The sequence below is a fragment of the Callorhinus ursinus genome, unplaced genomic scaffold, assembly GCF_003265705.2.
Source record: "Callorhinus ursinus isolate GAN/ISIS: 27379988/994484 unplaced genomic scaffold, GSC_fseal_2.0 scaffold25, whole genome shotgun sequence".
Classification (NCBI taxonomy): Eukaryota; Metazoa; Chordata; class Mammalia; order Carnivora; family Otariidae; genus Callorhinus; species Callorhinus ursinus.
In genome coordinates, this window is record NW_027397087.1 from 11,476,614 (window position 1) to 11,501,070 (window position 24,457).

At 53.7% G+C, this 24,457-nt stretch overlaps 1 protein-coding gene across 1 annotated transcript in view; it reads left to right on the forward strand.

The window, feature by feature from the left end:
* DUOX1 (dual oxidase 1) overlaps positions 1–24,457 on the forward strand; it is a 32,111-nt gene that overhangs the window by 618 nt on the left and 7,036 nt on the right. The window contains 28 exon segments of the mRNA XM_025884142.2: positions 1,316–1,424; positions 2,803–2,886; positions 3,076–3,240; positions 4,526–4,713; positions 4,864–5,065; positions 5,203–5,369; positions 5,789–5,849; positions 5,981–6,077; positions 7,638–7,728; positions 8,706–8,808; positions 9,063–9,235; positions 10,398–10,573; positions 10,785–10,903; positions 11,519–11,656; positions 12,312–12,425; positions 13,164–13,363; positions 13,983–14,036; positions 14,038–14,169; positions 16,267–16,492; positions 16,763–16,856; positions 17,121–17,296; positions 19,194–19,263; positions 19,657–19,782; positions 20,229–20,407; positions 20,540–20,770; positions 21,310–21,409; positions 21,656–21,705; positions 23,087–23,214. Of these exon segments, the coding sequence (XP_025739927.1) occupies positions 1,367–1,424; positions 2,803–2,886; positions 3,076–3,240; positions 4,526–4,713; positions 4,864–5,065; positions 5,203–5,369; positions 5,789–5,849; positions 5,981–6,077; positions 7,638–7,728; positions 8,706–8,808; positions 9,063–9,235; positions 10,398–10,573; positions 10,785–10,903; positions 11,519–11,656; positions 12,312–12,425; positions 13,164–13,363; positions 13,983–14,036; positions 14,038–14,169; positions 16,267–16,492; positions 16,763–16,856; positions 17,121–17,296; positions 19,194–19,263; positions 19,657–19,782; positions 20,229–20,407; positions 20,540–20,770; positions 21,310–21,409; positions 21,656–21,705; positions 23,087–23,214 (3,702 nt within the window). The 5' untranslated portion in view covers positions 1,316–1,366.

Here is a 24,457-nt window from a genome sequence, read left to right on the forward strand (position 1 = left end):
CCCAAGGCTGTTAAAAAGTTACTGAACCAATGTTGTATAAATCACTGTGGTTACCCACCCGAAAGGAGTGGTTATTAAGCATACCCACATTCCTCTTCAGGTTTATCTGCACAGCCTGGCCTGAAAGCTCACTACATTTTTTTTGTGGGCTGAGTGGTCTCTGAGGCCCAGGATCCCGAAGACACAGTGGTAGGGGGGAAGGGGCAAGGCATCCGAGATCAGGGAAGGACCACTGTGGCCACTTAAGCGCATCCATCCTTATGGCTTCAACCATTCAGGACCCTGCTCTTCACACACTATCAAAGGTCACCATCTGGACAGTCTCTGGGATGGAGTGGGTAGAGTGGCTGAGCTTTTGAGTTATGACAGGGCCTAAGGTTTTTCACTTGTTTAATGGGAGATGGCAAGTTGGGATGAGACCACCCTCTGGGGCTCCTCCTCTGGGACTAGACAACCTGTTCAGGAGTCCTGAGGGTTTGGTTTGAGATAAGGCTTTCTCTGAGCTCCCCCTTTCTTCCACTAGATAGTTCCCCACCCCCACCCCCCCCCCCCAGTTTCTATGCCGCCTTTAGAAAATCTTTACTGGCCTGAGGCACTCCCTGTGCCAGTCAGGAGTCCCAGCCTGAGTCCCCTGCTGCCTCTGTTTCCCTGTTGCCCCTGGGTGATCTGTTGGCCTGGGGAGAGAGAGCAGAAAGTTGGCACCAAGCACAGGAGTGCCTGGCGCTGCATTCTTTGATTCCACCGAGAGGAGCCATGCTCTCCCTACATCACATTTACATAACACCTGTGGCCTTTCTTGCTTTGAATTCAACCTCATTCTCACGTTTGAGGTTTGATTCCAACAACCATGCTAGGAGATAGACAGTTCAGGCATGTTTACTCCCATCGCTGGAAGAGGTAACCAAGGTCCAGATCAGATAAGTGACCTGCCTAAGACCACACTCGTGGACTAGCAGCAGCTCAGTGTCCTGGCCCCCAAGCAAGGCTCTGTCCAAGGAACATACACTTTGGGAAGCTGGGCCAAAGCAAGGTTTTTCAGTTAATCTAAGAAGGTAAGTCCAGGAAGGCAGAGATTTCTGTCTGCTTTGTTCATCACTTAACCTCCAGTTCCTAGGTCAGTGCCTGATACATAGTGGGTGCTTGTCAAGTGTTTGTTGAATGAATGAAAGATTCTTGGGAGACAGTGTGTCTCCTGCTCTCTGCTCCTCACTGTGGTGTTGGCCCAGGCCACACCTAGATTCACAGGGGCCTGCAGAGGCCCTGGCCTGACTCTTCTGAATTGCTGGGACTCATTCTTCCTGTTCTCTTTTTCTAGGGTCTCCATTTTAGGGTGTTCTAATACCTAAGCCCTATTATCATATTCATCATGGGCTTCTGCCTGGCTCTGGCATGGACACTCCTGGTTGGGTCATGGACATCCATGGGTAAGTATAGATTGAAGAAGTATAACTAGGAACAGAGGAACCCTGCTGTGTCAGCATTTCCTCTTCATTCCTTACCGTCCGGAGGCCCTTTCTCTCTCCCCTGTCTTCGCTCTTTCTTCATAATGTAAGGACCCCTGATCCCAAGTGGGAAAAGACTGATGAGGCATACAAGATAATAAAGGATCTTGTGGTCAGACTAGACCCAAAGCTGAAGGGAAGTCGCCAGTGTTTTAAAACAATATGGAAAAAAAAGAACAACACAACCAACCACCACCACTAATATGGTCGGTCCATTCGATTTTGTCTTGTTTCTGTCAGCTTTGGACAGTCTCTTACTAGAATCTGAGGCCATTCTCCGAAGTCTGGGTCTCTGAGAAGGGAAGTAGGTTTAAGGTGCTACAAGTTAGGTTAAAAAGAGCCAGTTCCTGGGGCGCCTGGGTGGCTCAGTTGGTTAAGTGTCTGCCTTTGGCTTGGGTCATGATCCCAGGGTCCTGGGATCGAGCCCAGCTGTTCAGCAGGGAGTCTGCTCCTCCCTCTCCCTCTGCTGCTCCCCCTGATCATGCTCTCTCTCTCAAATAAATAATTTTTTTTTAAATTGCCAGTTCCTTATCATCAAGGGTGGGAGGATACAGGAAAAGGAAGCGGAGAAGACCTTTGGAATGATCTATTCTGACTGGGCAATAGACCCCTGCAGCTTCTCCCAGGACAGAGCTGTTCCCATTCCCATTCCTTCCAGCTCTCTCTTTGCCTTGACCTTGGATTTTCCTTTTCTAGTCAGCTCTTGCCACTTATTCGCAGAAGGCATTCTCCCTTATGCTCCCTCCCAAAGGCCCTCCTCCCCCTTGTTCTGCCACCAGTTCATCTTATTTTAAAGATCACACGTATATAGGTGTGCTAGTTCCTGCCCCAAGTCCTGGATCCTTAGCTGAGTTCTCTGCTCAAACACCAGGGCCTGAGTCATTTTCCTTCTCTGACCTGCTGGTGAGCGAGTGTGCACACATGGGTGTGCACATGCACGTGGGAGTGTGGGGCAGGAGGGGAGCTCCGAGATCTTGTTCTTGGTCTGAGTGGAAAGACAATCAGGAATGGGTCTCGCTGGCTGATGAGGGTCCTTTTCTTTGTTCTGTTCTATGAAGTGAGCAGAGAGGGAGCTTTAGCCCTATAACCTTCTAGTTTGGGGAAAGGAATCTAACTGGTCATCTGATCTACTGACCAGAAGGACCCCCATTTCACCTCTGATTCTGGACCCTTCCTCTGCCCTCACTGCCTGAGTTCTTCCCTCGACAACTGAGTGCTCCCAAGAGCCATATCCTTCAGGCTTGCCTGTCCTTTCATGCCCGGACTCGCCCAGCTGCCCCTTCCCTCTGTTCTCACACAGGAGCTCAGAACCCCATTTCCTGGGAGGTACAGCGATTTGATGGGTGGTACAACAACCTCATGGAGCACAGATGGGGCAGCAAAGGTAGGTGAGGGCCAAATAGAGACAACCCCAGGGGCAGGGGTGCCCGAAGGGGCAAGGCCTGGCAGGTACCAGCAAAGGCTCATCCATTCTTAAGGTTTTAGGATCTGTGGTTTGGAGGGAAGCCTGGGAGAGAGGAGGTAAGGGAGCCCCACTGGGGATTTATGTTTGTCCCTACCCCTCCTACCCCAGGCTCTCGGCTGCAGCGCCTGGTCCCGGCCAGCTACGCGGATGGTGTGTACCAGCCCTTGAGAGAACCCCACCTGCCCAACCCGAGAAACCTTAGCAACACTGCCATGAGGGGCCCTGCAGGGCAGGCCTCCCTGCGAAACCGAACAGTGCTAGGAGTCTTCTTCGGTGAGGCCCTCAACCTCTGGGGGAGGGAGGCCAGTAGGGTCAGCTGGACACCTCTGTGTCTGAGGGGGGAGTCAGGGAGTGAGGGAGAGAAGTGATGGAGGATCTTAGAGATGCGTGTGAGAGATGGAGGGGGAGGCAATGAGATGGGGTATTCTTACCCAAAACTGGATTTGCCTCTCGGTGGATATTGAACCAAAAGACAAAACCAAGACAAGAATAGGAAGAGTTTTATTTAGAACAAGTAAAGGAAAACATGGTGAATATTTCCTAAAGCAGTGTCTTCCCAAATAATAAAACTGGGGAAGTTTTAAGGTAAGGGTACCTTACCTTAAGTGCATTCATGAAGGCACTTGTCCAATGGGGGATAAGTCTAGAATTTAGGCAAAAGTCATCTCGGAGTGACAGAGTCCAGGTCTTAATTGATGGAAGTCACATGGGCCAGCAAGGGTTGGCATCAATTTTCTGCCTTTTAATTGCTCTGATATCTCAGTGCTCAAAGGGGTTTGAATCCCGCAACGATAACTCAAGAATGTGCTTTGTGCAAGTAGGCATAAATCACAAGATGTCTGGGGCCTAAAATGACTTTGCTTAAGTCAAGAAAGCTATGTCTTGTATTTCTTTTTCTGGGGAAGAAAAAGTAGAGGGAGAAAGTCTGGTTGGGGGAGGAATAAATTTGCCCCACATTGAGCTGTTGATGGGACTGCAGGTAGAGGCAGGAGCATGACAATAATCTGGTAGGGACTTTTGGTGGGACCCTGTTCTTACTCTTTGCCCACTGTGACTCCTAGGACAGTCTCAGGGCAGGATTCTGATTTTGACAAGAGGGCTGGTGGGCGTGGGTGTCGAAATGGGGGTGCTAGGGTGGGTGGCCGGACCCCAGTGACTGTGGGTTGTTGGCTCCCAGCAGGAGTGCCAGGCTCCTGCTGGCCACCAGGGTGCCTACATTTGATTCCCAGTGTCCAGTGTTGTAGTGAGACTGGCAGGTTCTCTGGGCAGGCTGCTCCCAGCTGCATGTTGGAGCAGGTGTTCCCAGCCTGACTGCCTAGGCACACTCACCCGGCACCTCCCAGTTACCAAGGAGAAGACCAAACTGGCAATGAAAACACTTTGGACCAGGGTGTAACAAAGGATTGGGAAGGGTGGGGGAGGTCAAGACTTGGACTTGCCAAAAATGGCTGAGGAGTCTTTTGAAGCTTCAAGGGGAGTAAGGGAGGGCTAGATACCTGATGCAGAAGGGAGAATGGTCCTTAGGCAGGTCCTTGCACGCCCTCCCCACTGTGGACAGGCTACCACGTGCTCTCGGACCTGGTGAGCGTGGAGACCCCCGGCTGCCCAGCCGAGTTCCTCAACATCCACATCCCGCCCGGGGACCCAGTGTTCGATCCCGACCGGCGCGGGGACGTGGTCCTCCCCTTCCAGAGGAGCCGCTGGGACCCCGAGACCGGACAGAGCCCCAGTAATCCCCGGGACCTGGTGAGACGAGGCGGGCGGGGTCCCGGGTTCGCGGCCAGGCCAGCGCAGGGCGGGGCGGGGAGAGGCTCCCACCCCCTCGCGCACTGACACCCGCCTCCGCTACCCGACCCCCGGCCCACCCCCGGCTCACCCTCGCGGTGCCCCCTGCAGACCAACGAGGTGACGGGCTGGCTGGACGGCAGCGCCATCTATGGCTCCTCGCACTCGTGGAGCGACGCGCTGAGGAGCTTCTCCGGGGGGCAGCTGGCGTCGGGGCCCGACCCCGCCTTCCCCCGGAACGCGCAAAGCCCCCTGCTCATGTGGACGGCGCCCGACCCCGCCACCGGACAGCGAGGGCCCCGGGGGCTGTACGGTGAGGCCGCGGGGCGGGCTGCGGCGGCCGGGCGCGGGGCGGGGTGCGGGCTGCGGGCGGCGTGCGGGCTGCGGGCGGCAAAGTTGGTGGTCACACCGCCGCTCCTCTCCTGCCCTGCGGCCCCGCGTCGCCTGCAGCCTTCGGGGCGGAGCGAGGGAACCGCGACCCGTTCCTGCAGGCGCTGGGCCTGCTGTGGTTCCGCTACCACAACCTGTGCGCGCAGCGGCTGGCCCGCGAGCACCCGCAATGGGGGGAAGAGGAGCTGTTCCAGCACGCGCGCAAGAGGGTCATCGCCACCTACCAGGTCAGTGACGCGCCCTCTCCCCGCCCCCCCCCCCCCGTCCCCACCCCGACTGCTGCGCGGGAGACTCCGCTGCCCCGCAGAGCCCTCCGTCCTCGCGCAAGCAGCCCCCAGAAACGCCCTTTTCCGGGAGGACACTGCTCCCCAGAACTGGAGCTAGCGTCTAGGAATGGACCCCGAAGATGAGGAGCAGGAAAAGGACCCTCACACACGAGACTTGGCCGTGGTTATTAGTCATTAGCCCACGCCCATCCCGTGTTCCTAGTGGGGGACAGGCGTCCGCACCTGTCCTGTTGGAGTTGCCTCCCTGCTGACTGCCCCTGCCTGGCCCTCACCTCCCACCTAAGCCTTCCTGGGGCTCAGACCCTCCCAGCGTGGCTGCTCCAGCGCTTGCCTCCCTTTTGCCCTCTGTTGACCCTCAGAACATCGTTTTGTATGAGTGGCTGCCCAGCTTCCTGCAGAAAACACCCCCGAAGTATGCAGGTAAGGGGATGGGGAGGGAGAATGGGAGAGCTAGCAGGAGTTTTTTGGAGGTGGGGGGGGAGGGTGGGGAGGGAGGGTGGGTGGTTTAAGGGCTAAATGTTACTATCCTCTCTCTTCTCCCCTTCCCCCAGGATACAACCCTTTCCTGGACCCCAGCATCTCCCCAGAGTTCCTGGTGGCCTCTGAGCAGTTCTTCTCCACCATGGTGCCTCCTGGGGTCTACATGAGGTGAGGGCAAAGTGTAAACATTTGTGTGTTGGGAGGAATGGGGATGTCATTTGAGAAAAATCTGCCCTCAGGAAAGGATTATCAGTCTGAAGTGCTAATTTCCCCAGAGAACAATGAATTTGGAGGGGGAAGAACAATTGTTTAAAAAGACATCATTGTGGTTTTGAAGCACTTTATGTCCATTTTCCTACAGCTGGTGTATATATTAATCCTCCAATTAAACACAGGCTAATTGAGGCTCAGAGGGTGAGTCACAAAGCCTGCTGGTCTGAATCTTAGGTCTTGACGCTACACTGGGGGCATTTTTAACTATAAGCACAGGACCTGGATCTTGCAAGCCTTTCTAGAGAATTATAATTAAAAAAGCGTGAGAGCTGATGAGAAATTTTGACTCCAAAATAAGGAAAAGGGAAATTTAAACTAAAAATATACATTTTTAATTAAATGTATATGGAACAAAACATGTCAGTTTATTTTTATAATTGCATTATAATTTAAAACAATTTGTAGGTTAGGGGCACCTGGTTGGCTCAGTCTGTTAAACAGCTGCCCTGAGCTCAGGTCTTGATCCCAGGGTCCTGGGATTGAGCCCTACCTCCAGCTTTCTGCTCAGTGGGGAGTCTGCTTCTCCCTCTCCCTCTACCCCTTCCCCCTGCTCGTTTGCGTGCGCACACGCGCTCTTTGTCAAATAAATTAATAAAATCTTAAAAAAAAAACCAATTCATAGGTTAGATTTTCTTACTCTGGAACAATTTTTGGATATGCCTAATCATAGCCAAGAAATCATAGCATTTGACTTATCCATAGACAAGTAATTTCAAAAGAACAATTAAAAATCCTTTTAAAATGTTTTAACATAGGGGCGCCTGGGTGGCTCAGTTGGTTAAGCAACTGCCTTGGGCTCAGGTCATGATCCTGGAGTCCTGAGATCGAGTCCCGCATCGGGCTCCCTGCTCAGCGGGGAGCCTGCTTCTCCCTCTAACCCTCCCTGCTCTCATGTACTTTCTTGCTCTCTCAAATAAATAAATAACTCTTTAAAAAATGTTTTAACATATATATGTATATGTATATACATATATATACACACACACACATATATATATACACACTCACTCTTTGGGAATCAGGAGAGAAGAGGTGCTCTAAACAGAGCCCCATGCTGTTTAGTAATATATACATAGAGAGATGGAGAAAGAGATGGGGGAAGGGAAGCATGTGCATGCTTTAGGCACATTTTTAAATGGTTTTTTTTTAAGACTTTATTTATTTTTTTGACAGAGAGACAGGGAGAGAGGGAACACAAGCAGGGGGAGTATGAGAGGAAGAGGCAGGCTCCCTACAGCAGGGATCCCAATGCAGGGCTCGATCCCAGGACCCTGGGATCATGACCTGAGCTGAAGGCAGACACTTAATGACTGCGCCACTCAGGCGGCCCATGTTTTTAAATGTTTTAAATGTGACCTGGGCCCCTGGCTATGTACAGTCTTGGAGACCAGAGCTGATGCCTGACTTTAGGACCCCATGGCCTCAGTCATCATTCCCCTGCTCCTTGCATTTCAGAAATGCCAGTTGTCACTTCCAGGAGGTCATCAGTAGGAACTCAAGTACCTCCAGAGCTCTCCGGGTCTGCAATAGCTACTGGAGCCGAAAGGTCAGGGCTGGGGGCACATATATGGGTGGATGTATGTGTGTAGTGTGTGTGTGTGTGTCTGAGGTGTATGATGAAGGGGGGCAGTAGGGCCTAGGCAGCCAGCTTTACATGCTCGAAAGTCAATCCTCCACCTCCACCTCAGGCCTGTGTGAGGGACAGCGAGGCCTATGAAGGTGTGGCTCTACATTCATTCCTTCCTTGTAGGTTTTTTTTTCCTCCCTTGATAGTTCTAAGTCCCCCATAGGCCTTGGAGTACCCCAGCCATCCCACCCCCCCCCCAAGGAAATGTCCCAATTAGATATACCTAAGGCAATGTGTGAATGTGTGTGTTGAGGGGGGGACAAGGAGGAAGGAAGAGTTCTGAGATTATCAGGGATAATCTGTCCCATCCAAACCAGGCCAGTGTGGGTAAAGAGCATTGACGAATAATTTAAAGCAAAATCTGATACTTTGTGTGGAGCGTTCACAAGAGGAGAAGAGAGGTAGAAGGAAAAGGGAGAAGAGGGAAGAACAGAATCAGAGTCATAAAGCTGAATTGAAGAAGACCTCAGTATCCTCCTAATTGTTTTAATTTAATTTAACTTAATTTAATTTTATCCCTAATGCCCTTTTTATTAAGGAAAAGGCACCGAGTTCAGAAAGGTCCTGTGATTTGCCCATGGTCACACAGCTGCTCACTAACAGAGCAAGGACCAAGACCTAGATGTTCTAGTGTCTTTGTTGATCATACTGTCAAGTCTCCTAAAATAGAAGTAAAGTTTTAGATCCCTTGTGTTTGTGGGGACCTGTCTCCCAGCAGCATGAGCTTTGGATGGGGACATCACTCACCCTGAGTGGGGAATCAACCTATGGAGGAGGAATGGCCTGCTGGTTTCAGAGCAAACATCAGCACTGGGTGGGCCCAGGACATGGATTGTGGTGTGGGGAGAGCCTGGCTGCTCAACCTCCAGCCCCATCTTCTCTCCCCATTCCCAAAGCATCCAAACCTACAAAGAGCTGAAGATGTGGACGCGCTACTGCTGGGCATGGCCTCCCAGATCGCTGAGCGAGAGGACCATGTCGTGGTTGAGGATGTACTAGGTGAGGCTGAGGCTGTCCCTGAAGGCTGTGCCCTGCTGGCCCCTGGGTGGGGATTCTGTTGGAGCTCCAGTGTCAGGCCAGGAGGAGTGTCGGTGCCTGGGAGTCTGTACTCTTTCACTGCTGAGAGATGTGTTGACCATGGTTCCCTCTGTGTCATTCTGGTCCCACCTGGGGCTGGTTGGAGCCTGGGTCCTGGGATAGTGGAGCTGTGGTGGCCCTGAGCTCCCTCAAACTCTCTGCTATTTCATCCCCAGATTTCTGGCCTGGGCCCCTGAAGTTCTCTCGTACAGACCACCTGGCTGGCTGCCTGCAAAGGGGCCGGGATCTGGGCTTGCCCTCTTATACCAAGGCCAGGGCAGCCCTGGGTCTTCCTCCCATTACCAGATGGCAGGACATCAACCCTGCACTCTCCCAGAGCAACCATACCGTAAGGAGGGGTTGGGACACAGAAGGCAGGGTGGGAGGGCCCAAGGCACATTGGCCCAAGTCACATTGGCCCAAGACATGGAAGGGAGGCAGTGAGACACAAACACTAGAGACAAGTCCCTGGGGAGAAGGATGGGACTCAGCCAGGTGGCTTTTCCCAGTATCATACACCAGGATGGAAGTTACCAGACCAGCAGGATTTGGCAGTATATCTTGTGACTCTGCAGATCTAGCAAATGTTTGTTGAGCATCTCTTGCATGCTACACACTTAATAGGCATTATCTCATTTGCTCTTCCCAACAACCATCTGAGCAGGTGTAGAAGGTCCTCAACCCAGGAACAAGCTATACTTTTTTATACACTGATACTCAAGCTGCCTTTGGAGAGTCAACTGTCACACCGTGAGCTATCGCCTGGGAAAGTGGTATTGCCTGCCAGCCAACAGACTAGTTTTGGTGGCCTTAGCATCTTGGCATAGTAGCATTTCTACAATTGCATGCTTGTTTTATTGCTTTCGTCCTTACCATTTTATAAGATTGTTGGAAAGTGGAGAATTGAAAGGCTGATGAAGAAGCAATACACACATGGGGCTTGTAAACTTTATAAAATCAGTATAAAGATAGGAATCACCAGGCATACCGAAAGTAGCAAATCTTTAGCTTACCTGGGCCTCACTGGAATTAAGCTGGGCAAATGTTTGTTTACATTGCAGAGAAAAGAACAAAGTAAAGGTCAGGTAGAAAATGCTGCTCATATAATGTTGAAGTCTGTCTCCAAAAAGCAATGTATATGCAGGGATTTGATTTTTAAAAACTTTTTTAGCTCTAAGAATAGAAACCTTTTCTAATACATCATTCTACCTTTCCAACTTTTGTACTGGTTTTGACCCTCAAATTTCATACCATTTTGAGCACAAGCCACATAGGGAACTGGCTGCCCGTTTTGTTCAACTTTCTAAAATAGGCAGCTGAATCTGTGAGCGAGTTCCCATAAATGAGTTAACTTGTGTAAAGCATTTGGAGCGGTGCCTGGGGCATAATAAGTGAGTGATTGTCACTGTCATTTATCATTATCACCCCAGGGGCTGATCCCTGCGCACTACCTCTTTGCCCCAGGGTGGGTGCCAGGTCCTTGCACTCACTCATGTCCCTTCTTGGCCCAGCTGCTGGAGGCCACAGCTGCCCTGTACAACCAGGACCTGTCCCAGCTGGAGCTGCTCCCCGGGGGGCTCCTGGAGAGCCATGGGGACCCCGGGCCCCTCTTCAGCACCATCGTCCTTAACCAGTTTGTGAGGCTGCGGGATGGCGACCGCTACTGGTTTGAGAACACCAGGAATGGGTAAGGCCTGCCTGGGTCCCTTCCTCAGACTTCACCTTGGCCTGGGCCCCAGGCCCTCTGCAAGTAATGTCAGCAGCCCCATGGGCCCTTGATTCCCAGCCAGCCTCCCACACTCCTCGGCCCCTCTGGGTTTCTTTCCTCATCTGGGTTCCTGGGCCAGAGCAGGCATCTCTCTCCCAATGCAGCAGCTCACCACCTCTCCCACCCCCAGGCTGTTCTCTGAGGAAGAAATTGCAGAGATCAGAAACACTTCCCTACGGGATGTTCTAGTGGCTGTCACCAACATGAACCCCAGTGCCCTGCAGCCCAATGTCTTCTTCTGGCATATGGGTGAGTGACCAGGGGGTGCATGGAAGGGCCTGGGGTCTGGTGTCTCATCCCTCCTCATCCGTGGGCCTGGTTCAGGTGCGGTTGGGCAGTAGACTCCAAGGAGGCAGTGAGCCATGTTTCTGCCCTTGAGAACTTTGGTTCTGGGCACCAAGGTGGCCACATGTGGCTGTATAGGTCCCCTTCTGCACAACTTCAGAGGGTACCCAAGTGGGGGCAAGACTGAGACTCAGAGAGACGTAGGGAGGAAGGCTCCCATCAGCTGGGCTGAGCCTGGGGTGGGTGTGGTATCAGGAAGGTCCAGTGCAGTGAGGATAGCCTAATCCCACAGCAGTGACAAGGGAAGGGCTGTGTGTGTGTGTGTGTGTGTGTGTGTGTGTGTACATATGTGCGTGTGAGGGAGAGAGAGGGCTGAGGTTCATTTTTGACCCCACTTGTTACCCCACTAGGCAAACACCACATTTTTGGTATACTGACAGGGGTAAGCAGTTCTCACCCCTCTGCTACCCAGAGGCCCCCCTACTCTACCCTTTCTGCCACTCTGACCTCTTCGGTGATTCTGTGCCAGAGCCTCTGGCCCGGCACGTCCCAGGACTCTAGCTTCCTCTGTCTCCCCAGGAGACCCCTGCCCGCAGCCAAGACAACTCAGCACTGAGGGCCTGCCAGCCTGTGGTCCCTCCATCATGTGGGACTATTTTGAAGGCAGTGGATTTGGCTTTGGAGTCACAATCGGGACTCTCTGCTGCTTCCCCCTGGGTAAAAGTGATGGGCAGGGTGGTGTTGGGTGAAATGCATAAGCTAAGGGGTGGCAGTGGGGTGGTTTCATCTCTAACAACTGACCATGCGGAGTACTGTTTCTTTGGGCACATGACGAAAACATCAGAGCAGGAGGGGACATGAGAAGTGTCTGACCTGCAGATAAGTCAGCTCCAGCGAAATTTGCCTTCCTGTTCTCCTGGGGTCCCTCCAGGGCCTAGGTTGGTCAGGAGTCACAAGGAATCTGTATTTCACAGTTATTTGCAGGAGCCTGGGCCTGGGAAACTGTCCAAGGCAAACCCTGCTTGAGAGCCAGTTGAGAACTAGCTTGAGACTTAGAATTCGGCATGGCTATGTGTGAGTCCACCAGCTGCATGGCAGAGTGGGTCCAGTCTCTGGCACAAGGACTCTGGCCTTAGTCTCTGGCTGGGAAGGGAACTGAGTGGTGGAAGCAACAGAGGCTGTGTTGGCATCTTGCCCAAAGCTCCTTCCCCACCCCTACCCCACTCCGCACCGGGGAGCTTCACAGTTTGAGATAATGAATGAGCCGACCTAGGAGGTGGGGAGAGCAGGGGGCCTTGCCAAGGAAAGGGGCCACTGATCTCCTCAGACTCCTACCATTCCTCTGAGCATCCTCCTGCCTCTGCCCTCTCAGTGAGCCTGCTTAGTGCCTGGATTGTTGCCCGGCTCCGAAGGAGAAATTTCAAGAGGCTCCAGGGCCAGAACCGCCAGAGCATCATGTCTGAGAAGCTCGTGGGGGGCATGGAAGGTAGGCCTGGAGCTGGCCAGGGTGCTGCGGGGGAGGACATGACTCAGGGCTGCAGACCGCTCCCACCTCAGCAGCCTAAGGAAAAGGCCTCACTTTTCTAGGCCTCCAAGCAGGTCAGGGCAGGTGGGAAGAGCCATGGAGGCATCAGGTGGAAATTGGACCTGGAGTCCTCCACCCTCCATAGATCCTCCCCGTGGTCCCACATAAAGGGGATGTGATAGACTCATGGGGAGGAGTCACAGGGCCTTGACTACATTTCATAGGCTTACCATGACTCTCTAGAATCCTCGGCAACAGATGCTTTGTGGCATCTTACACTGGAATTTCAGGCAACAGAGAAGTAATTAATGAAGGTCCAGAGTCACACTGGTGGAGGATTGGAATCTTGATTCCACCACTTGAGCTTTTGGGCCTTAGGCAGATTTTTTAAATCTCTCTAACCCTATTTTTTTTATCTGTAAAACAGGAATAATAATAGCACTTACCTCATGAAAGTTTATGAAGATTATATTAACTAGTTCATGCCAAGTACTTGGTACAGTATTGGGCACACAGTAAACACTCAGGAAATGGTAGTTATTCTTCACGTGGGCTAGAGGCACAGCAGGACTATTGGGGAGCGGACGACCCTCAGTACTCAAGAAAGGGCCAGGAACTACGGAGGCCCTGACCTAACTCCAGCCCTAAGCTAGCCTCCTTTGTCCTGGCCCCAGCTGACCCTGAGCCCTGTCTCTCCAGCATTGGAATGGCAGGGCCACAAGGAGCCCTCCCGGCCTGTGCTGGTGCACCTGCAGCCCGAGCAGATCTGCGTGGTGGATGGCAGGCTCTCTGTGCTCCGCACCATCCAGCTGCGGCCCCTGCAGCAGGTCAGCCTCATCCTGTCCGGCAACCGCAGACGCCGCGCCCTCCTGCTCAAGATCCCCAAGGAGTATGACCTGGTATGGCCCAGTTGGTCCTATTCCTGGTCCATAGCCAGGGAGGCAGCCAGGTGGAGGGGAAGGAGCACTGCATCAGGCAGGGTTTCTGGCTTCTAGTTCCCAGCTGTAGTACCTCATAGAGAAACGTGAACACATTCATCCTGCTCTGGGCCTGTAGGGTGACATGATCTCCACAGTGCCTTCTTCCTGCTTAGTCTTCCTCCCCCCATCTAAGGATGCTTCGGTGGGTCCTAGCTGGGAGTCCTTGGAAGAAGCCAGGCCCTCTTTCCTGCCCCCTGATTTTAGGATCTAGTGAATTGTTAAGAGATTTTGGAGGGGAACTCAACCAGAGGCCGATTTTCAGCTCTGTCTGGCTCCCAGTCCCCTCCGTCATCTGTCCTCCCCACCTTCCCTTCTCTTCTCCAGTGTGAACAGAGAGGGAAGGATGGCTGCAGACATGAGTCTCTGAATGCAGTCTCTGTGCCTATAATCGAGCCCAGAACCCCGTCGAGCCCAGGACATAACAGTAAATCCCTTTTACAAGGGCACTCTTCCCAGTGGCCCCTGACAAAACCCATGCAAAGCCCCTGGCCCCAGGGGGCCCTGACAAATGATTGCTCTCCCTGTTGCCACTCTGTAGGTGCTGCTATTTAACCTGGAGGCAGAACGGCAGGTGCTGGTGGAAAACCTTCGGGGGGGCCCTGAAGGAGAGCGGGCTGAGGTTCCAGGAGTGGGAGCTGCGGGAGCAGGAGCTGATGAGGGCGGCTGTGACGCGAGAGCAGAGGAGCCACCTCCTGGAGACCTTTTTCAGGCACCTTTTCTCCCAGGTGTGTAGCTAGGCTCAGGTCTGTCCCTGCATGTCCGCCTATGGCGGTGCCCTTACCTGAGGGTGGCCGCGGGGTGACTCCAGGGAAGTCAGGAGCCCTGACACTACTCATCAGGTCTGCTGCGTTTTGGGCCCAACCACTTGGCCTTTCTGTAAGGAGATGCTCCACAGCGCCTACCTGTGGGACTCCAGGGAGGCCATGTCAGGAGCTTATCTGCTCAGCGTGTCGCTGAGCGTGCAGATGTGTCGCTCAGCGTGCTCCTCAGGGCTCTCTAGCTTTTCTGCCCTCACTTAACTCATCCTGGCCAAAAGCCCGCAGAAACCCAGGGTCGTGTGGGGGCAGTGAGGACCCTTGGTCCCCCATCCTTGGTGGAGTGCATCTGCCAGAGGCCTCCATGGGGCATTGGTGCCCACCTTGCAGACTTCCATGAACTACTGAGAGGGTGTGGGGAAACAAGCCAGGAAGAGAAATGCAAGGAACTTGCATCCATATCTGGCACATAAATAAAGCCTCCTGGGTCCAAAAGGGTGGAGAGGAGACACTTGGTAAGAGATAAGATCCATCCAGCCTAGGCCCCACTCAAAGAGTTCGTCATCCCTCTGGGAAAAAAGAACAAACACAGGAAGGAAGATAACCAGCACTTCAGAATAATGGCTACAAAACTGAGCCGGGAGCTAAGCAGTGCAGGAGTTCAGAAAAGGTGGTGGACGCTCATGGTTCGGGTCAGATTTGGCGAGGACTTAAAAAGAGGTGAAAAATTTTTGGCTCAGAGGAAAGGAGCAGGGGGGACTGAGCAGAGGTGCCCAGTAGAAGGCCAAAAAAATTAATGTTTGAGGAGAAGGAGCAGGGTTGGCTGGCCTGGGAGAGGATTCGTGAGGGAAGTGACCATTTAATGGTCATTTACGATGTGCCAGGCACATGGCTCTTGTCATTTACTCCCCAAGCCTGTTGAACTTGAGTATGCACTAGAATGGCGGGACCCCCAGGCGGGGAGACTCATTGCCAGGGCCCAAGTAGGGCTGGGGCACATCCATCTACTCAGTTCAGGACCCATCAGAGCTATGGGGACTCCTTGTGCGGGGGATGTGAGGGTGTGTTACTGTGTCTGGGGGATAGCTGCCAACCCTCTCTGTCTGCACAGTACTTCCAGGTTTCAAGATGTTTTCCATACAACGTCTCTTGTTGATTCTCACAATAGCCCTGTGAGATAAGTAAGGCATGTAAGAAAAATTGAATGCCAGACAACTGGAGAGACTTGCCTGAAGTCACACAGCAAGTGGGTGGCAGAGCTGGGACAGGAACCCAGTCTTTTGCCTCCAGCCCCAGGCTCTTTCCACTAAAGCTCCTTGTTTGAAGCAACAAGGTTTGCCTCGTGAAACCACAGCCGGGTTGGGACTGGGGGCCCCCGGCTGACAGGCGGGAGAAATAGGTGCTGTGGCCTGAGGCCTGCCTGCTTCCCTCACCGCCTGTTCTGATGCTGGGGCAGCCCCTGGGTGGGCTGAAGATAGCCTACCGTGAGAATTCCCCTTTCCCAAGCACAACTTTTTCTCAACTCAGCTGAGGCTTTTTCTCAATCAAAACACCTTTGGGTGTAAGAGCAAGCTAGCACTGACAAAGGGTCAGTTGACTCTGAGGCTATGGTCTCAGGAATTCCAAAGGGAGGACTGTGACCTGGCCTGGAAGGGGCGAGGAAAGGGAGAGTTGCCAGCAAACAAGGTCACTCGCTTCTCTCTCTTGGCCTGCCTTGTTTTCTCTGTGTGTTTACTTCCCTCTGTGTGTGTCCCTGAGCACTTGGAAGAACATGGTGGTCCACCACTTTTGAGTTTTCTTGTGCTCAGGTCAAGACAGACCTGGGACCTCTTAGTCCCCATTCCAGATCGTCTGCTTGGGTCAAGTGTGCATGTCTGGTCCAGTGAGCTAACACAGAGGGCCAGGGCTCTGTAGAAGAAATGGCCCCAGGGACTACCTGCTGGGCACGGGGTAGATGCTCAGGAGACAGGGTGCTGGGCAGAAACCTGGAAAAGGTGCCTCCTACAAGCCTCAGCCAGACTTCAAATCAAGGAAACCTTGTCTCCCTCTGCTGCTGCCCGAGTGCAGGTGCTGGACATCGACCAGGCAGATGCAGGGACCCTGCCCCTGGACTCATCACAGAAGGTACAGGAGGCCCTGACTTGCGAGCTGAGCAGAGCTGAGTTTGCCGAGTCCCTGGGCCTCAAGCCCCAGGACATGTTTGTGGAGTCCATGTTCTCCCTGGCTGACAAAGATGGCAATGGCTACCTGTCCTTCCGGGAGTTTCTGGACATCCTTGTGGTCTTCATGAAAGGTAGGGGAGAAGGGAGTGATTGTCCAGGTAGGAGAAGATGGAAGGGGCTAGAGACTGAAGCTGAAGGGTAGCTGACCCATTGGAGATGGGAAGGTGCCAGATCAGGTCTCCAGCCACGGCCGACATTTGGGAGCACCCAGGTAGAGCTCAGGAAGCACAATGACCCCTTGTTGTGTTCAGCAGTGGGTCACACTCATGTGAGGCCCCTTCTGGCCAGCCTGGGGTTTAGGCAGGTAGGTTGGGGCTCTCACGGGGTCCTCCTCCTCCCAGGCTCTCCTGAGGAGAAGTCTCGCCTTATGTTCCGCATGTATGACTTTGATGGGAATGGTCTCATTTCCAAGGACGAGTTCATCAGGATGCTGAGGTTGGTCCTGTGGCATGGCCAGAAGAGTGGGCCAGGACAGGGACTGCTGGTGGAAAGAAGAAGGGGCATGAAGGTGGGAGCAGGAGGGTAAAGAGCTGGGGCCATATAGCCGAAGACTGTTATAACTAGGAGGGGGCTTGGGATTTGACCAGTTGGGGCCCTTCCATGTGGACTCTGAAGGCCTGGTGGGATGGCCAGTAGGCCCTCCTGTCCAGGCTTCAGGCTTCTTTTCAGGGCCTGATGGCTTCCCTCCCCTGACCCCAGGTCCTTCATCGAGATCTCCAACAACTGCCTGTCCAAGGCCCAGCTAACAGAGGTGGTGGAGTCCATGTTCCGGGAGTCTGGCTTCCAGGATAAGGAGGAGCTGACGTGGGAGGACTTCCACTTCATGCTGCGGGACCATGACAGCGAGCTCCGATTCACGCAGCTCTGCGTCAAAGGTGGGGTGGCCTGGCCTTGGGGCTGACTGACATAACCATTAGACACAGCAGGCACAGTGCATCGGGCCCACCTACTTTTAGGAGCCTACAGAAATGTTTTAATCTCTTTTAAAATCAGAAGAATGAATGAATATAATAATAATGAATAGGTGATAATATATCCAGCCTGGATTATATCCTTTAATATACTGACACAGTTGTAAAAAATATTTATCTTTTATAAATATATGTATATACTTTTTTTTTTAAGGGCGGAAGTGGTTTAGGAAGGTGACAGTGCCTAGGGCCCACAAAAGTCCTAATGCAGCTTTGCTCCCAGGGTGGGCAGGGTCAGGATGGGGTGTGGGACAGCAGATAGAAATCTGCTTCTCCCAGCTCTCTGTCAAAGGCCCCTGTGCCGGGTGCCCAGGTCCAGGCAAACAGTGTCTCCTTGTTACAGCCCTAACCAGGCCATATTCGCCTGAGCCAGGGTGTCTGGTGGCAGGGGGGTGGGGGGCTGGGGGGTTGTTTGCCTTTATATCCCTTGGCTGAGTGCTCAGTTAATGTTTGCTTGAGTGCATGGAGAGACCCACTTCTGTTGTCCTTCCCCCTACTTCCTGTCCCACCTGTGTCTGACTCAGGTGGGTGGGGGCTAGAGCCAGGGTGAGGAAGGGGCAGGTAGCAGGACTCTCTGTGGCCTACTCTGAGCTGTTATGGTACCTTCACAGTTTCTCACTGGGGCATGTTGAGACCAAACCCAGCCCCTCCCAGGGGAGCTGAGCAGCCCAGATGGGGGAGAGGGGTGAGTTGGGCAGGACATAGCTCACACAGCCCAGGGCTGGAGGGGAGCTGGTGGAGTGCAGACCCAGCACTCCTGATTATTCAGCCTCTCACTTTTCCCAGGCAATGAGGGCAGTAGGCACCGGGGCCTGAGGGCAGAGCAGGGGCAGGTGCCTGGAGGTAAGCCCAGGCCAGAGTCCCAGGAACATCCATCCAGCCCCTGGGGTAGAAGACCAGGCTGGGGGAGTGAGGATTATGTAGAAGGGTAGCATTGAGTCCTATTTTGTTTTGTTTTTAATTGTTGTTGTGCCTTGTTGTTTCCTTCAGATTTTACTATGAAACATTTTAAATATACCTACAGAAAAGTTACAAGAATAGCACAAGGAGCGTCCCTTTACCCTTTTCACCTAGATTTGCCTTTTGTTACCATTTTGCCACACTTGCTGTTTGCTAAAATTTGAGGGATAAATACCTGTACTTTGTTGTAAACATTCTGATTTCATGAAATTCAGCTTAATCACTTTTGCCCTCTGGGCTGTAGACCAGGGTAATCTTCAAGACTGGTTTAGCACTTGGAAGTGACTTGGAGATTCTCAGGCCTCCTGTGAGAACATGGCTTTGCAGCTCAGTCCTGCCCTGCCCCTCAGTGCTCAACCCAGACAGAGAGGAATGGGTGGCTCATGGCAGAGTATTTTCCCCACAACATTTTATTATGAACATTTTTTTAGACACAGGAAGGCGGCAAGAATTTTTTGGTGATCTCCATATATGCACCACCCAGAGCTACATTTAATTCCCAGGAGGTTTTAAGCTGAAGGGTTTAGCAGGGTTTTTGTGGCAGGATGGTCTCAGCGGGCAGGTTGCACACAGTTCCTGAACTCTACCGCATAAGCCTGATACCAGTCCCGGGAGTGGGGCTGAAGGTGGACACGCATCCAGGGGACACTGCCGGGCCAGCTTTGTCTCAGGCCCTCTCCCTGCCCACTCATGGCTGGGTCTGGCTCCCACTGGTGGCACAGGCTGAGGCTGGGACACCCAAAGCCAAGGGTACTGGCCAAGGACCCTCTACAGTATGGGCATGGGGTGAGTGCCAGGTCTTCCTGGGCTCTGGGCCCTGAGCTGTTGCTCTGTGTTACAGGAGTGGAGGTGCCGGAAGTCATCAAGGACCTCTGCCGGAGAGCCTCCTACATCAGCCAGGAAAGGATCTGGTGAGTCCTCCTCCGGGAATGTCGGAGGGAGGGCTCGGGTGGGGGCATTGCCTTTTCTCTCCCCAGAAGGCCTGGGATCAGCGGCTCTACCAGCCTACGTAGTGGCTTCATGCAAATTAGAAGAAAGGGCTCCTTGCTCTAGGCAGACCCAGCCCTGCACCAGGAAGAGCAGAGAGCCTGCTGCCAGGGTCAGATGCCCTTGTGAAGGGCTCAGCTGTGTGTGTATCCCCAGGATCTAACTCATTCTCTGTCTAGGTCTCAGTGGGAATCCTGCTGTCCCCTGCCTGAGAGCTCTGACCCTTCCTCGACAGAATCCGTCTGAGGACAGACCAGGGGCAGCAGAGGATCGAGTGGCTCAGGTGGCCAAAATCCTCTCTCTCTTGTTCCTGTTAGTCCCTTCCCCAGCGTGAGTGCTCGCTGTCCCCACAGCAGTGCTGATGTGGAGTGGGCAGCACAGAGACTGCAGTGCCCCATGGACACAGACCCTCCCCAGGAGACTCGACGGAGGTTTGGCAAGAAGTACGCCTGCTCTTCTCCTTAAGCCCAGGCGGTTCATCCATCCCTTTAGCATGCCGGGGTGCAGGCCGGATGTATAGTTCATGCCCAGGAAGATCACAGTCTGACAAGATGGTCTGGCACATTGATAATTACAGTGTCCCACTGATGAACGTTGCAATAGTGCTCAGAGCAAAGGGCTTCAGAGCTCAAGGAAGTGCTCACCTCTGCCTGGGAAGTCAAGGCAGGCTTCCTGGAAGGGGGTGTCTTCTGAGCTTCCAGTAAAGGGTGAGAATGGAGCAGGGTAAGAACACGGAGCTGCAGACTGGGAGGGGAGAGGGCTGGCTGAGTGTAAGTGGGAACTGGGCTAGAGGGAGTGCATCCCCTGGGACGAACTGACCAAGTGAGCACTTGCAAGGCTATCCCTATGCAGGGGTGCATAGCCAGAGCCAAGACTTCCCATCCCCCAGGGTAACATCATTCCAGCCCCTGCTGTTCACGGAGGCTCACCGGGAGAAGTTTCAACGGGGCCGGCGCCACCAGACCTTGCAGCAGTTCAAGCGCTTCATCGAGAATTACCGCCGCCACATTGGCTGCGTGGCCGTGTTCTACGCCATCACCGGGGGCCTCTTCCTGGAGCGGGCCTACTGTGAGTGTGGGCAGCTCTGGGGTCGGGGCTCCTGTGGGTGCAAGGGGCCTGCCTGAACGGAGGGGTGGTGCCTCTCAGCAGCACTCTCTCCTCCACACTGCTCCCCTCTTACCCGCCTGGGCTCCCCAACAGACTACGCCTTTGGGGCTCACCATACGGGCATCACGGACACCACCCATGTGGGCATCATCCTGTCCCGGGGCACGGCCGCCAGCATCTCTTTCATGTTCTCCTACATCCTGCTCACCATGTGCCGCAACCTCATCACCTTCCTGCGAGAGACCTTCCTCAACCGCTACGTGCCCTTCGACGCCGCCGTGGACTTCCATCGGCTCATTGCCTCCACGGCCATCGTCCTCACAGGCAAGGCCCCGGAGCCCCAGGGGTTCTGTCCACATCCTCCCTTGCTGCCTGCCCCTCCTTTCTTTTGTGCTTCCGTGTAAGCCCTAGATGTCCTTCTCAGAAGGATGGAGCTGGCCCTGCAGTGGTGTGGAGTGAGCCCAGGAGCAACCCCCCGCCCCCCCGGGCCCCTTCCCATGCTTTCAGGGCCACCTCACCAGCCTCCAGCTGACAAGTTACCCACACCCCAGAACGAGGGCACATCATGTGCAATCTCTCCCAGCTTTTGTGTTGTAAAACATTATCTGTGAGAGAAACCCAAAGAATGAACTTCTAATGGTATAATTTCAGACTCCTCTGACTGTGCTCATCGATGGTATATATGGGGGCACGGTGGGGACGGGGAGGGACAGGAAGATGATGAGCGATCAGAGGTGCAGGCCCCTAGGGTCCTTCAGGCCCCCAAGGCTGGGTGGCTGGAGTCCTCCAACTTGGGCTAAATGGGTTGAACGCCCCCACCAGGCTGCCCCTGGCTCACTCCCACCCTGTGTGGTCTTCCTTAGTCTTGCACAGTGCGGGCCATGTGGTGAATGTGTACCTGTTCTCCATCAGCCCACTCAGCGTCCTTTCCTGCCTCTTCCCTGGACTCTTCCATGACGACGGGTGAGTGAGTGGGCAACACTGTGTGTGTGTGTGTGTGTGTGTGTGTCAAGGTGGGGGAAATTCTCTTGGCTCAGAGGAGAATCACCTTCCAGGCTATAGGACAGACAATGACCAGCCAGAGCCCTGTGCCCAACTGGGCAGAAAGGGAGACTGGTGGCTGGGTTGGGGTATTTCCTCTGGAGGATTCTTTCTGGAAGTCCCAGACATCTCTTCTCAGCATCCTTCCTTGCTTTTCCTTCTCCACAGGTCTGAGTTTCCCCAGAAGTATTACTGGTGGTTCTTCCAGACTGTGCCAGGTGAGAGCCCTCTCTGCTCTAAATTTCTGGGTCTGGCTCTGAGCTCTGGGCTCTGGGTTCGATCTGCCATGAGGCAAGCCCACTAGCACTCACTCAGCTCTCATGGTGGGCCAGGCTCTGCCCTCTGGTCCTGAGGACTCCCCTGGACAGTAGGAGCTTCAGCTCTCCAGTCATTCTCTTGGAAGCTTGGTTGGGCTCCTGCCCCAACTCTGAACATCCTCCTTCTGTGGAATGGGAGTGGACCCCCTCTCCCCCCACCCGAACATACACACCTCCCATGACAGTGGCTTTGAAGAATAGCTGTGCCCCAGCTGCATGGTGGAGGGACCTGGTTTGTCCCAACTAGGCAGAGCCCCCCACCTCTTGTAGTCTGTCTTGACAGGAGCTGTTTAGGGACAAATTCCTAACTCCCCATAATCACCCATTTTAGAACTATTAGCTGTGAATCTATTCAAAAGCTTCTTGAACCTATTTATATTTTCAGTGTGTTTCCTCCTTGGGGTAACACATTTTCTACACTCCTCTCTGTGAAACACAGCATTTTTTTTTTTTAATCCTAAAACAATCTGCTTTGAACTTCAGAGTGCTTGCTAATTCCTGCACACTGGGATTTAGTGTGGATAAGGCTGTCATTATGCCCTCCTCTCTGCTCAGGCCTTTACTGGCTTTGGTTAGATCCCTTCTTCACTTCTGCTTTTCCATACTGCAGGGCTCGAATCTTCGTAATTTCTGCCTCGCTCCTCCTTGATCGCTTGAGGGGCCATTCTCTGGCCCCACACTCCCGTCCTGAATCTAGTATTGCTCTCTTGTGTACCCCGGGTCTGGGATCCCCTGTGAGAGGAGGGGCCTCCCACCAACACTGGGCTGAACCCAGGGGGCTCAGGTGGTCGCGCTTGCTCACTAATGGCCCCAGCTCATGCTGTGGTAGCCACGCCGCGGCTACGGGATCATAGACTGAGTCTTGACTCCATGGGGGCGGGGCCTGCAATGTCCAAAGTCTGACCCAGAGGGCCCAGAGTAGATGCCCCGTGCGTTCATTCAGTCAGTACACGTTTATATGAGGCCCCCAGGAGGCGCTAGGATTCTGTGCTGAACCAGCAGCAGCCTGGTCCCTGTTCTTGTGGGCCTGACAGTCAGGGAAGTGACAGACGAAACAAATGATACCGGTACTTGAAAAATAACAATCGGGACAAGGCCTTGGAGGGGTAAGCAGAGTCTGTAGAAACAAAGGCACCTATGATCAGTGGTGTGCGAGAACAGAGGAGGAGCCTGGGCTTCCACGGCCCCCACCTGGAGCAATGAAGTGGGACGGGGACCCTGACCCATGGCAGCCTCAGAACAGCCCCGCTCCTCTGCCCTTCAACCCATGTTCATTTTGCAGGCCTCACGGGGGTCCTGCTGCTCCTGGTCCTGGCCATCATGTATGTCTTCGCCTCCCACCACTTCCGGCGCCACAGCTTCCGGGGCTTCTGGCTGACCCACCACCTCTACATCCTGCTCTACGTGCTGGTGAGGGCTACTGGGGTCTTGGCAGGATGATCCCAGGGAGGCCATGAGGGCTGAGACATCAGTTCTCCATCCCCTGAGGCATTTCAGGAATCCCCTCCACTTCTCACTTCAAAGCTGGAGAGTATAGTGGGGGGCTGTCAAGCAGACGGACCCGGGGATGCAGTGCCTGGGAGACAGATGCCCTGGCATGGGTCTGGCAGTGACAACCCTACCAGGCTGGACTCATTCCTTGCAGATGCCCGCACATTGTTTCTGCCCAGCCAGTCATTCCCCAGTTCCGGTGGCTGGTGTGAGCTCCTGGGTGGACTGCCCACCTTCACAGGAGCATCACCCTTTTGTTGAGAGAAACATATCTTAATTTGGTTCTGCCACTTTTGTTCTGATCCTGTTTTCTGGGGTGTCAGCACCCTCCCCAGCGAAATGCCACTTGTAGAATTAACGAGCTTGCTCAAAATGTCTTCACTTGGACTGTTGATAAGATGGGTTTTTAAGACTACCTGTTCCCTTTCCTTCTCTTAACCCGGGCTCCTGCCTCCCTTCCTTCACATTCCCTCCCTTCTCTTGTCCTTTCCCTTTACCTTCCCTGAGTTTGCCATCAGCTGTGTCAGCTAATTAGATCCAGAGCTGACTCCGATCTGTGCCTGTGTCTTGGCTCTGCTTGGCCTGCCTTCCTCACGGACACAGGCAGTTCCCTAAAGAGCACCTGAGGGCCTGCTGAGAAGCTAAACTAAGTCCCAAGGCCCCAGCATCCCCACCAATGATAGCTTGGCTGCCAGCATACAGAAGCACAGAGCCCAGATGGTTGCCATCTGTCACCTGGCTCCAGGCAGAACTGCACAGAGTCCTGAGACAGAGGGAGACAGTCCATCATGGCCTGGGTCAGGCTGGCACCCGGGGGGCTGCCCTGCCTCCTCCCAGGTGCAGTTCTGTCCTCACTGATCAGAGAGTCTGTTTCCCTATTGCCCGAGGCTCAGCACTTCACGGTTCTGAAGATGACTACCCAGCCTTGGCTTAGGTCGTTTCCTAGAACTGATGTTTGTTTCCAAAGAAATCTCTGCCTTCTTTGGAAGCTGTGGCTAATTTCTCTCTCCCTACCCACCCTTGCTAGGGTGGAGCCCTAGCATCCTGGGTTACTGTTTCTGTTAGGGGCTGGAGATGATGTTCCTGGTGAAAAAGCAGCTTCTTTTAACTCGATGGGAGACCCAGAAGAGTGGCCAGACTGGTTCCCTGAGACCAAGACCCC